This window comes from Ailuropoda melanoleuca, chromosome 12 (assembly GCF_002007445.2).
Source record: "Ailuropoda melanoleuca isolate Jingjing chromosome 12, ASM200744v2, whole genome shotgun sequence".
Taxonomy (NCBI): domain Eukaryota; kingdom Metazoa; phylum Chordata; class Mammalia; order Carnivora; family Ursidae; genus Ailuropoda; species Ailuropoda melanoleuca.
The window spans coordinates 505405-518143 of NC_048229.1; the positions used below are offsets into that span (position 1 = coordinate 505405).

The 12739-nt window shown below is 62.3% G+C and overlaps 1 protein-coding gene across 1 annotated transcript in view; it reads right to left on the reverse strand.

The window, feature by feature from the left end:
* The window catches only part of LOC100468760 (fibrosin-1-like protein), a 78751-nt gene that overhangs the window by 63401 nt on the left and 2611 nt on the right, over positions 1 to 12739 (reverse strand). Inside the window, exon 2 of the mRNA XM_034637893.1 lies at positions 575 to 679. Within this exon, the coding sequence (XP_034493784.1) occupies positions 575 to 636 (62 nt within the window). The 5' untranslated portion in view covers positions 637 to 679. The remainder of the gene's footprint in view (positions 1 to 574; positions 680 to 12739) is intronic.

Genomic DNA, 12739 nt, shown 5'->3' on the forward strand with positions numbered 1-12739 from the left:
CCCCCGCTCCATCCTAGTCCCCGCTGTGCCCACCTACTCCCTCCTCCAAGTGGCTGTGGCCAGGGAGACCCAGGGGCCCTGGAGGGTACACAGCACTCCCACTGCTGGCCACATCCCAAGTGCACTGCCCAGGTCAAGGCTCAGGGGCCTGTCCTCTAGGACACTCTCTGTCCCCAGACCGGGACACCCTCGCTCCTGGGGGCGGAGCAGGCCCGCCCAGCAGGCCAGAAGCACTTCCCTCTGCTGTTCCCAGCACGGCCCTGCCTCCCTGCCCACTGCCCAGCCAGCAGCACCTATGGGCCAGGGCAGGCTCCCAGCTGGACAAGGGCCTCCCCATGGCTCTTGCTGGGGCCTCATCCGGGTTCCTCATCTAAACCCCTCCTAGTGGGGAAGTCCTAATTAGTGAAAAATCGTGTTTTAATGAAGGCAAAATGCTAATTGCAAAGGCAAAAACCTGAGTGAGACTCTCAGGTGTTAAGCATGCGGCCACAGTGTTTGCTGGAGGTGGGGGGCCGGCTGGGGGCACCCCAGGGACACAGGAGCGTTTGGCTGAGCAAGCGGCTAGGGCACTCACGTCACTGAGCTGGTCCCGAGAACTGCTCGTCTGGGAGCTGGTGGCTTCGTGGAGGCTGTCATCCCCACTGTGGCGGTCGCCCCCTCTGGACGCGGTGACCTTCATCTGGGGACAGGGAGAAGCAGGTTCAGCAAACACAGACCCAAGCCCTCTGCTTATGGGGGCAGGGCGAGGGCACAGCCAGGGTCAGGCTCCTCACCCCTTCCCTGACCTGCTCACCCACACTGAGCCCCAGGCCACGGCCCAGGGAGAGGGCAGCAGGGGCAAGGCTCTGCAGAGCTAACCATTTACCACTTGGAGCGGAACAGCCAGAAAAGCAGACGGCACACGATGACATAATGCCACTGCGAGCTCTGCCCTGGTTTCCTGGAGGCGGTGGGCCGCCCCGCCCCATCTCACACACCGCGGAGCTGGACACTGGGCCACCGCGCAGGCCGGCGGCAGCTCACCCACCCTCGTGGCACCCAGCACCGCACAGTCCCAGGTCTGCACAGCTAGGTGTGCACCGGCCACTCCCCACTGTGTGACCGAGGGCCACTGCTAGACCTCTCTGTGCCCCTGTGCGGTGTCCAGGAGGACGGCTGCTGCTCTGGCGTATGTTCGCCAGCGTCTCCCGCTCCTCACACAGAAGCCCTGATCAGATGCTTGTGCCCACCTTTACAGATGGCCACACCAAGCCCAGAAGGTTAAGTGGAGCCAGCATTCCTGTCCCTCTTTTCCTTTTCACTGGGAAGTAACTTCAGCCCACTGCAGCTCAGCCCCCGACGCTGACCTCCCGCAGCCAGGGAGTCACCACCCCCCAACCACGTGGCCCAGGTGTCCTGGGCTCCCCCATTAACTGTCTGGGGTCCCATCACCTCCCGACCCCCCAGCCTCCCTATTCTGGAGCGTTCCCACAGCTCCGTCCTCTATGCCAGAGATCTATGGCAACCACAGACCATCCGCACGCCATCTGTGTGCCTGGCGTCTTCCTTGGAGTAGACCCAGGTGGCTGCTGACCCCTCTCCCTGGTGCTGCCCGGGACCCCGTGGGCCAGCGTGCAGACACCTCGGGGCCTGTGAGTGTCCTGCCCTCCTCTTCGCCCCCAAGCCTCCTCGCTCAGTCCAGTGCCCACGAACACAGGAACGCACAGAACCTGCGCCATGACCAGGGTCAGCAAGGCCTGGCCAGGTCCGGAGCTGACGGCCAGTCCTCCACATCCAGCCTTTCTGTCTCAAGCACCCTCCAGCCTGGAGACCCTGACCGGGCCAAAGGTCAGGATGGGTCTGCAAGGCACACTGGCTACGATCTAGAACATTCATGAGTCCCGTGGAGACACCCTCAGGACCTAGGCCCCTCCCCCTGCAGACCCCACAGCGGCTCGGCCAGAGCCTCTCTCGAGGCAGCCCCCCAGAGCCCTGCTCCCAGGGCCACCCCAGGTCCCAAGATGGGGGTACAGCCCCAAAGCCATGACCCACCAGAGCATAAATGACGAGACAGAACCAGTGTCCGCAATCCACAGCCCGAGACCCCAGGTGGAGGGCCCAAGGGAGGCCCAGGCCTCAGCACCATCCTCCTTCCGAGGCAGGCCAAGGGCGGGGTCCTGGCCCCACTCCAGGCAGAAGCCCCCACATCACAGGCCTGTGGGGCCCCTGCTTCCCTTGCTCTGTCCTGCTCAGCTAAGTGCTGCACACCCAGACCCTGCAGTGCGGCCTCTTCTGCCCCGTGGCTCAGCTTCCTCACCTGTGAGACGGGGGTGCCATCGAGCCCCTCACACGTGATGGGGCGTGTGTGCGTGCGCGGTGCAGTGTGTCTGAGTGATGCAGTGTGTGTGATACAGTGAGTGAGAGATGCAGTGTGTGCAGACGTGTGTGATGCAGTGTGTGGGTGTGCGCGGTGCAGTGTGTCTGAGTGATGCAGTGTGTGCGACACAGTGTGTGCGACACAGTGTGTGATGCAGTGTGTGCGACGCAGTGTGCGTGTGTGATGCAGTGTGCGGGTGTGCGACGCAGTGTGCGCGATGCAGTGTGCCTGTGTGATGCAGTGTGATGCAGTGTGCGCACGCGTGCGATGCAGTGCGTGTGCGATGCAGTGTGTGCGTGTGCGATACCGTGTGCGTGATGCAGTGTGTGTGTGCGCGATGGTGTGTGAGATGTAGTGTGTGTGTGTGTGTGTGATGCCATGTGTGAGATGCAGTGTGTGCGTGTGCGATGCCGTGTGTGTGATGAAATGTGCGTGATGCAGTGTGTGCAATGCAGTGTGCGTGGTGCAGTATGTGCGTGTGCGTGAGATGCAGTGTGTGTGTGTGCGATACCGTGTGTGCGCGATACAGTGTGAGATGCAGTGTGTGTGTGCAATGCCGTGTGTGAGATGCAGTGTGTGCGAGTGCAATGCCGTGTGTGTGATGAAATGTGCGTGATGCAGTGTGTGTGCGATGCAGTCAGTGTGTGTGGTGCAGTGTGCGTGCGCATGCGGGCGTGTGGGAGATGCAGGTCTAGCTGCCTGAGCCCTGGGCCGGCACCAAGAAGCCACCAGGTGTCACTGTTGTCACCCAGAGGCTAGCGCACTGCTCCAGAACCCACAGCAGCCCTCCCCCAAAGTGGGGAACACCGGGCCCTTCATTGCTGCCTTGCTGGGGGGAGCCTCCTAAGAAACCAAGAGCTTTTGTCCAGTGCTTCTCAGAGTGGGGTCCCTGGGCCAGCAGCAGCAGCGGCACCCAGGAACTTGTTAGGAACACAAATCTGCATTTTCAGGACCCACATCAGGCTTACTGAATTTGAAACTCAAACCATGTCACCAGGCCCTCTGGGAGACTCTGCTGTGGCTCCAGCTGAGATCTGGGGCTTTGATCATTAGTAATCACTCCCATGAGCCCCACACTCACTGCTTGGGGACAGCAGCTCAGGTTGAGCCCAGGGCAGGGTCCCTGCCCCAGGAGAGAAAAGCTAGACCTAGAGAACTGCAGGGACAGGAAAGGACCAGTGCAGGACTGCCACGTACAGTTGTGAACATTGCTCACTGCACAAGTTTACCCGGTAAGGGGAGAGGGGATGGAAAGGCTAAACTACAACCCCCACACAGCTGAAATTGGAAGAGGGAGTATGCCACATTCCACTTCACACACACAAACAGCCCATCTGCTCTCTGAGCTGGGCCCCAGAAAGGATGCCTCAGACTGACTCCTCAGTGGTACCCTGCAGGAGGGGCAGGCTGGGGTCTGTCACCCTTCCTCAGGGGGCCAGTTTTGGCTCTGAAAGCCGTATTTCCCAGAAAGTCCTGTAAAACTGAGTCCTGTGTCTTGGGAACCACCCCAATCCCAGACACAATGGGATGGCTGGTCACCTGCTTCTGTCCCCAGGCCAGGACCCCAAACAGCCCGAGCTGGGGTTTGGCTGTTCTGACCCGCCTGCTTCCCTAACTGCTTAGAAGCACTGCTGGCCAGCTCTGCTGAGGGTGGGGTCAGGGATGGCACACGTCTGCTTCCAGCTGGAGCTGGAGGTATCGGAGTCCCTGGGCCTTCAAGTCCATGTCCAGGGCCAGAGGGTGCCCTGACTGCTCTGGGAGGCTAGGGGGAGCCCCTGTGCCTGTGCCCACCACTGAGCCTTGTGGTCCGTCCACTCATCCATCCATCCACTCATCCACCCACCCACCCATTCATCCATCTATCCATCCACCCACCCATCTGCCCATCTATTCACCCACTCACCCATCCATCTATATAGCCACCCACCCACCCCCACCCAACCATTCAGCCACTGACCTATCCATCTATACATCCACCCGCCCACCCAACCATTCATCCACCCACCCATCCATCCACCCACCCATCCATCCATCTACCCAACCATCCATCCATCTACCCACCCATCCATCCATCCATCCACACATCATTCCATCCATCCATCCACCTGTCTACCTACCCATTCACCACTCATCCACCCGCCTACCCAGCCACCCAGTGCTTACAGGGTGCCTATGAACTGGCTCTGTTCTGGGCAGCAAACACAACATACACATTCCCATCCTCCTGAAGCCTATGGAGAAGAGACTGGCACGTGGTTAGCAGGCAGTCACAAGTACCAAGACAACAGTAGAGGAAAAAAGATGGGGCTGCCAGAGAGGGCTTTACTGAGAAAGTGACTTCTGAAAGGTGTGGAGGCAAGTCAAAAGGCTAACAGGAGGGGCACCCGGGTGGCTCAGTCGGTGAAGTGTCTGCCTTCAGCTCAGGTCATGATCCCAGGGTCCTGGGATGGAGCGCCGCGCCGGGCTCCCTGCTCAGCGGGGAGTCTGCTCCTCCCTCTCCCTCTGCCCTGCTCCCTTGCTCCTGCTGTCTCTCTCTCTTAAATATATAAAATCTCTAAAAAGAAGGAGGAGGAGGAGAAGACTAACAGGAAGAGTGGAGAACGGCACCACAGAGAAAGATAGGCCCCCTGAGGGGAGGGGAGCCCGAACACGGAGCATCCGTAGCTTCTCTGAAAACCGGCTTGTGAATTCTTGTAGCCGTCGACTCCCGCAAGGTGGCATGCCACCAGAGCGTGCTCTCAGCCTGGCGCTGACTGAGGGCTATGTAGAGGTATGGCGTTGCCCTCCCTCTGGCAGGACCAGGTCATGGCTCCCAGAAAGGTGGGGAGAGAACAATCCCCACAGACCAGCGTCACAGGGCACTGCCAGCAGACTGTGGGGTTAGGGACACTACTCTCACGCTGGGGCACACCAGGAGCAACCTGGGCTTCTGAGCTCTCTGGCAGCAAGAGCAAGGCCACAGCAACCCGCCCACGAAGAACCCCTCCCAAGACACCTCCCTAGATACCCATCCTGCCCTGACTTCCCCCCCACAGCGCCCTCGCACCAGGCTCCCCTGCACATTGCAGGAGGAAGGGCCTACCTCCTGGGCCGGCAGCCGAGCGCACCAGGCCAGACAGGCAGCATGTGGCTGCACGTGGCCATCAGCCCACAGGGGTGGGGGCTGCTGGGGGTGAGGGGAGTGGGTGGCCAGTCCACAGGACGCTGCTAAGAAAGGGCCCAGGAGGTGGGACCCAGCAGTGCCCCTGGGCAGACAGGACTGCCCGTGGCTGGTAAGCCCCCCACTCCCTCGACCTCAGCATCCCAGGCCAGGGCTGTAAACTTACAGCTCTGCCCAGGAAGCCCCCCGTGTGTCTCCAGGCCTGGTTGTCCCCTGGGATGCCCTACCACGTGCTCTTCCCGCCAGCAACAGGTAGCCAGCTCCCTGGGGCTCAGTGGGGCGTCCTGGCCCTGCAGACCCTGCACCCCAGCCAACCCGGCGCAGGCGACCACGGCCCTCCCTGCGGCACATCACAGCGGAGAACGTGTCGTATGACTGCTGTGCTCTGCTCAGCGCGCGCCCCTCTCAGCTCCAGCGCCCGAACCCATGCCCGGCAGAGGCCTGTGCTCTCGCTCCGGTTCTACGGTGAACGCGGGTGAGGCTGCCTCAGGGAGCCCCCTCGCTTGGGCCAAGGCCGCAGAGCAAGCCAGCCCAGGGAGGGGCCCTTCCTGCGGACGGTGCAAACACACTCGGGCGGCAGGGCGGGCCTGGCGGGCAGGAGCAGGCGAGTGCTGGAGTACGTACAAAGGCCCCTGGCCACACACAGGACCACACACACAGCCCTGGGCTTGGCTGTGTGCGCTCGACACCCCTCTTAGAAAGTGAAAAACGGGTCACGGCTAAGCTTGGGTGTTTTCAGGCTGGCGTCCCCAAACTGATGGCAGCATCCATTGGTGAAACGTGGTCCTGCAGCCCGCTGAGACTCATGGGGGTAGTTCTCAGGGCTGCGCGTGGGGTCAAATGCAACCAACTGGGAGGAGATCCCGGTGCTCCCACCCCTCTGGGAGGGCTAACACCTACTCAGGTGATAAGCTTGGGCCCTGCTTCTTCCAGAAATCCTTCCCAATACTCCGTCCACTGCATCGACAAGGCCGGGCAAAGGACCGTCCAGGATCCCGTGGCCCCACGTGTCACTCTATAAGTGAAGCAGGGTCCCTGGTTGGCGTGTCTGTCTCCTGCATTAGGCTGTGAGTCTGTCCCGGACGACCTGGCACAGGGCCTGGCGCAGGGAAGGGGGCTCCGGCAGTGGGAGTGTTCCCACGGACAGCCAGGTCCCGAGACGCAAACTGCTCTCTCCAAGGCTGGCCACGCCTTCCACACTCCCTGCTCTTCCACGGAGACTTGGACAGGTCGATGGGTGGATGATGGACGGGCCGAACACAGACAGATGGGCAAGACGGACCACAGATCATAAGGGATGCTGCTGAGACCACCACCCAAGACGACGCAGGGACAGCAGGCTCTGGGGGACACGAGCTGTGGGTAAGCCCTGCGTGTGTCCGGGTGTGGCCCCCCCTTGGCAGAGGGACAAGACGAGCCGCTGTGTCTGGCCCCCACAACTGTATCAGAGTGGGCTGACGCAGGGCCCCCTGGGCTCCAGCCAGCCTCCATCACCTGCTTCGTCGACGTCCCCGTCTTTCTGAAAGACTAACGACCTGATTCAAGCCACCCAGAGCCTCCTTGTGCCCACAGAAGCCTCCCGCTCGGCGGCTGCCCACAGTGGGGGGCTGGCCCGTCCACCGCCAGCACGCGTTCCTAGGAACACCACTGGCTCATGCCCTGCTTTCCAGCCCCAGCGGCGCCTGTGCAGGACGGCGCCCTCCTGAGTGCCAGGCACTCGGCCACTCCCCGGGCGTGCTGGGTGAGGCTCCCTGATCCCTCCTTCACGGGAGCCCCTTCTCCCTTCATGGGCAGGCCTGTGGGCTCCTCAAAATCCCTCCACCTGTTTCACACCTGTCCTCCCCACTGGACTTCAAGCTTCGTGAAGGTCGGGACTGTCTTCTGTCTTGTTCCCTGCGGCATCCCGGGGCCCAGACAGGGAGTGCCAGGAAGCTCGTGCTGAATGGTGAGCCCTTCCCTCTGAGGCAGCGCTGTGATGACCTGGCAGGCCAGGTGGGGCCAGGGGGGCCGGTGCCTGCCACCCTGGATCCCGTCTCACCCCATCCTCTCAAGCCCCCCCAGGCCGCGCGGGGCCCGACTCTCGGCTCCTGTGAGCGCCCCGTCTGGGCTGGGAGCTCAGTGCTTGCACCTGAGCCCCAGCCTGCTGAGCGGTCTGGCTCGGAGGTGAGTGAGAGAACGAGGGCAGTCCCACCGTGACAGCTGAGAGACGTCCCCGCCTGCACCGGACACAGGCGTGTGTGAGGCAATGAGGATGCCCCCCTGACGGACGGACGGGGAAACGGGCCTGAAGGGAGGAGAGGTGGGGTCTGAGCCCCTGGCCATGCAGCGGCAACCCTGGTGCGGGAAGGAGTTGGGGACAGGGCAACTGTCTCCGCAAGTAGGAGCCAGCCGCTGCTCTGAGACTTCACTTAATTATTGCTCTAACCCACAGCCCTGAGGGAGGAGCGACATCACCCGGCACAGAAGGGAAGAGCAGGCCCTGAGGGGTGGAGTCGGCTGCCCAAGGCCGCCCAGCGCCAGAGCCAGAGGTGGCTCCCGCCAGGACGCGAGTCCCCTGGTGCCCAGTACTGATGGGACACGGACGGCCACTGTGGGCCTCCAGAGCTCTGCCACGACCCCCACCCGCCTCCCCCAGCATCTGTCTCTGCCAGGCCCAGGTCCTGCAGTCGGGCCGTGAGCGAACACAGCAGCGCAGGGCGTGAGAAGCCTGGAGGAGAGGGAAGTGGCACGTCGAGGGTCGTCAGTCAGCCAAAAGGAAGGCACGCTGGGGCAGGAGGGGGCCTCAGGTCCCCAGGAATCGGGACTTTACTGAGGGCAGAGGGGGAGGACATGCTCCAATGGGCTCCGTAGAGGAACCTCGCTTCCTGCAGACAGCAGGGAGCCAGAGCCCAGGAGGCCAGCGGCGGCCACAGTCGCGGGAAGGGGCACGGGCACGGGCTGCAGGAACGGAGCTGCCTGGGTGTGAACACCGGCCCACCCAGCACCCTGCAGTCTCGGGCGACCCGGCTGCGTCCCTGCGGTTCTGCCTGCCATCCTCCACCTCGTCGGAAACGGGCAGGTAACCACGCCACTACGTCCTGAGTGTGGCCAGCGATGCGAGAGGCGATGCCGGCGCCCACCCCAGCCTGCAGGGCGGGAGGTCAGCCTTCTCCCGCGCACACATCCGCGCTACAGAACTGATTTCCTCCACAGACACAGGCCCACGCAGTCGTCCGCCTCGTCTCGTCCACAGGGTCAGGCCGCATCTACCCCGCAGCCTCCCCTCGGCTGGCGGCTTCCGGTGCCTGTCTAGGCAGCTGCGGTGCGGCCCCCTCTCTCTCGGGCCGACCCCGGGCCCTGGGGACCTCTGTTCTTCCCCTGTCCAGCCGCGGCGCAGAACAACTTGGGGCCTTGCCCGTGTTCTCCACCGTTTCCTGGTTCATGAATGCCCACTCTTGTCTGCGTCATTCCTTTCTTCAGGTCCACCCTCTCCAGTTCCTGGAGCCCACCGGCCTCACACCTGTCTCCTCCCCCAGCATGGGCACCAGGGGTGACTGAGCACGGACGATGAATTCTGATGACCACTTCCACTGAGTTATTTTCCAATGAAATCTCATTCGGAGAGACATTTAGAAGGTGGAAGCCAAGGACTGGCCTTGCATGGGGGCGAGGAGCAGGGAAAGGTGGCTGCCTGTTTCCGGCCCATCACCTAGGCAGACGCCAGCTCACGCCTGAGGTCGGAGGCAGCTTACGTCCTGACGTCTTCTGGCCCATTCGTGCTCGGCGACAGGGGCTGCGGTATCCGAGGGCAGCTTCTGGGCTGACCACGCTGTTCTGCGGGCCGGTGGCAGGGATTCAAACCACAGGCTGGCTGAGCGCGAGCTATGAGCCATGAGCGTGAGAAGATTCTCATGGAGACAGGTCACTGTGGACCCCCCACACCCCACAGGCTCGAAGCCACGTGGTTCCGGAGCGTGTGAATGGGCGGGTCTGAATGCAGGAGAGCAACAGACATGCCACCTTCCTAAGACTTGCTATCAGGAGAGGGAAAAACGTCCCACTGACCCTACTTTGAACACAGAAAATTACATGTTAATTCTGTCGCCTGTTCTTGGATTTCAACGTGGCCACAAGACGTTCACAACTGTGTGGCTCTCACCACGACCCACCACACGGCCCTGCTGTTATGCTCTATCTGCAGGCTCCAAGGTGTCTTCAACAAGGTCCCGTGGCCCCTCGAGGAGGCTGCTGGCGCCCCTCAGTCTTGGCACCCCAACCCCGGGCCTGGGGCGGGGTTCTTGACAAATCCCCCAGGCAAAGTGGGGGGTGAGACATGACCATTGCCTTCCTTAAAGCCCCCTGGTTTTGGCAAGCTGCGTGGGCGTGTGGGGGTCACTGCAGCCTCTGGCCAGGCCAGGAGAGCGGGCCCGTCTCTGCCCAGCTAAGCAGTGCTGTAACCTGGATGCAGGCCGGCCCCTCTAACACATTAAGGGACTGAGCCACTTTCTGTGGCTACTAGAACAGAGCTCCAGGGGGCAGGGTTGGTCCGCACGGGCCCAGGTGCCTCTTCTGTGTGCGGAGCAGCCCCTGGTAACCGACGTGTGGGCGGAATCCTCAGTCAGTGAGTGGTGGGGCAGTCCAGGGGCTCCTTCTCCCTGGGGCTTCCGCGTGAGAGGGCAGGACTTGTCAGGACCGCCCTGACATTTATCCGAGCTCGAAGCCTGCTCACGGAGCACGGCCACACTCGGCAGAAGCATACATGTACACGCACACACACGGATGTGTGCACGGTGCAGACAAGCTCCTCCCGGAAATCCTGGACCGGGTGTCCCAGGCGAGCGCTGGGTGAGGCCCACCAGGGCTGTCCCCATGCCCGGGCCCCTCCCCTCCCAGGGCTCTCCCACCTTCCACCAGGTCTCCCTCCTCCCAGCGAACCACCACACCCACGACCACTGCCCTTGTTCGTCACCGGCCTAGCAGGGACCAGGCATGGTCTCCTCCTCAGGGCCCGATTTGCAGACGGGGGTGGGAGTGGGAGGCAAGGGGCTTATGAGGCGGGCTATAGGGCTTGGAGGGAGACCCCAGCAGAGCTGCACCCAGGCTCCTGTCTCCATTCAAGGGGCCCCCTGGAGCAACCCTGGATCTCCCTCAGACCCACATCACCCCCAAGGACTCAACCTACCCCCAATCTTCAGGCCAAGCTGCCCCCATTCTCCCCAGGATGTGGCAGGCCACACCCCAAACCTCTGGCCTTGAGGCCATGTAAGCTGCCAGTGCCCAAACCTCTACCCCCAGGCCACGCAGGGCCCACACAGCTGTGTCCTTTGTCCAGCACGGTGGTTCATAACGTTGGAATGAGCCACCAACATTTCAAAATCTCCAAATCCACAGAAAAACCCGTATCACCAGCTGCTCTCAGAAACCTCCAAAATCTGGCCACCCAGGACACTCGTCTCCTCATGGCAATGCGGTTGGCAGCGGCACCCCCAGGACGTGGCACGTGGTCTAGTCCCCCAACAGCAAGTAGGTGCCTCCCCAAAGGGCCCTCCCCTCAGGGTCCTATCACTTTGAACCCAGCTGTGGCCCCAGGGGACCCCTCTGGGTTCGGACGGTTCAGCAAATAAGCAGGCAAGGAACAGGGGGGCCCAAGGGCACCATTGGGCTCACTCACAGTGGGGCCGTTCTGGATGGGGAAGGGGTGGGCCTGGCCCAGGGGGCTGCAGTCTCCCACCCTCTCCTGCTGATTAGCGCCTTGTCAATTCTGTTTCCCCCCCGCCCTTAGGCACTCAAGTGCCAGGGCCACACTCCCAGAGCAGAGGGCCTAGAAGGGCAGCGGCTGAGTCAGCTCAAACCTGCCTGGCCCGCCCACGGGCCTGCACAAGACCAGAGGGCAGAGATCCCAGCACCGCCACCCTCAGGTCAGGAGGAGGGAGGAGACCATGGGAACGAACCCCAGGAGTGTCCCGAGCAGCTGCTCTGTGGGACACGGCAGGACGTGGGGGCTTGGCGAGATGGTCTGCTGGGTGACGATGGCGAGCGCAGTCCCCCCCCCCCCACGCCACACAGCATGGTGAGCTGTGTCCAGGCCATGCACCTCTCCCTGGGCGCCCCCTCCCCAGGCTGCTTTCCTGCTGCTCGGTAGGAATGCAGTGAACAGGAGGCAAGTCCAGATGAGCAGAAAACCACTTGTTGGAATAAATCACTTCACGTATGACACACACTCACTGATGCTGTCATAAAAATAATGGCACGGTACTTTTTATTTTCTTTAATCAGAAAAATAAGCCCCGCATTTCTGGGAGACCCTGGGTGAGGACCAGATGTCTGTAAGCCCTGCTCTGGGCGTTGGGCGGCCCCCACACCCAGCCAGTGGGGACCCCGGAGGGTCAGTGTCCTCATGAGCAAATGGGGTGGGTAGGGGGGCACCTCCAAGCCTCCATGAACAGGGTCAGCACTGGAGCGGTCGTCGCGGCCCAGTGACACTAGGCATACAAAGGGCCGCTGGGAGCCCAGCCAGGGCACCCCAGGGAGCTGACGCTGCTCTCCAGAAAGGGCTGCAACCCCTCCTCCAGAGACCCTCAAATTCTGGAGAGTCACAGCTCAGCTCTTGCCTCATGCCCAGGACTCCAGGAGCACCAGTGTGGGACTGCCCTGAGCCAAGGGTCTGGGGTGAGGAACAGGCGACCCCTGAGCACAGGTGTGGGATGGGCGGAGGGCAGAAAATGCCCTGTAGTGTGAGGTCTGTCCCGACAGGGAACATCCTGGGGGCCAACATCTGGAAAGCTGCACGGGCTGAGTGGGGGGCCAGGAGGAGTCATTCCAAGAATGGCCCCCGCCCTCCTGGTCCAGAGCTGGGGGGCATGGGAGACTCTGCCTCCCCTTCGGGGCCTCGCCACTGGGGTGGATGCAGAGTTGAGGGGGTGGGGGAGGACACCCTCCTGTTACCAGCAGCTCCTACTTGGCCACAGACAGCCCTGAGTGCCCCCCGTGTCCCCTCCCTGCATTCACAGAACCCTGGAGATGGACACACATCATGGCCCTTTGCCAGAGGGGAGGTGAGTGGGACCTGTGGCCTGGCTCCAGCTGGGCCCACACTCTGCCCAGGAGCATGGAATGCACACTGGCCAAATGGGTTAGGGCCCAAGGAGCGCAAGGCCTGCAGCTGGCACACCCCAACACGTGTGTACACACACCACACACATGCACGCACACACTCACACACACACACTTGCAGGGCAGCACAC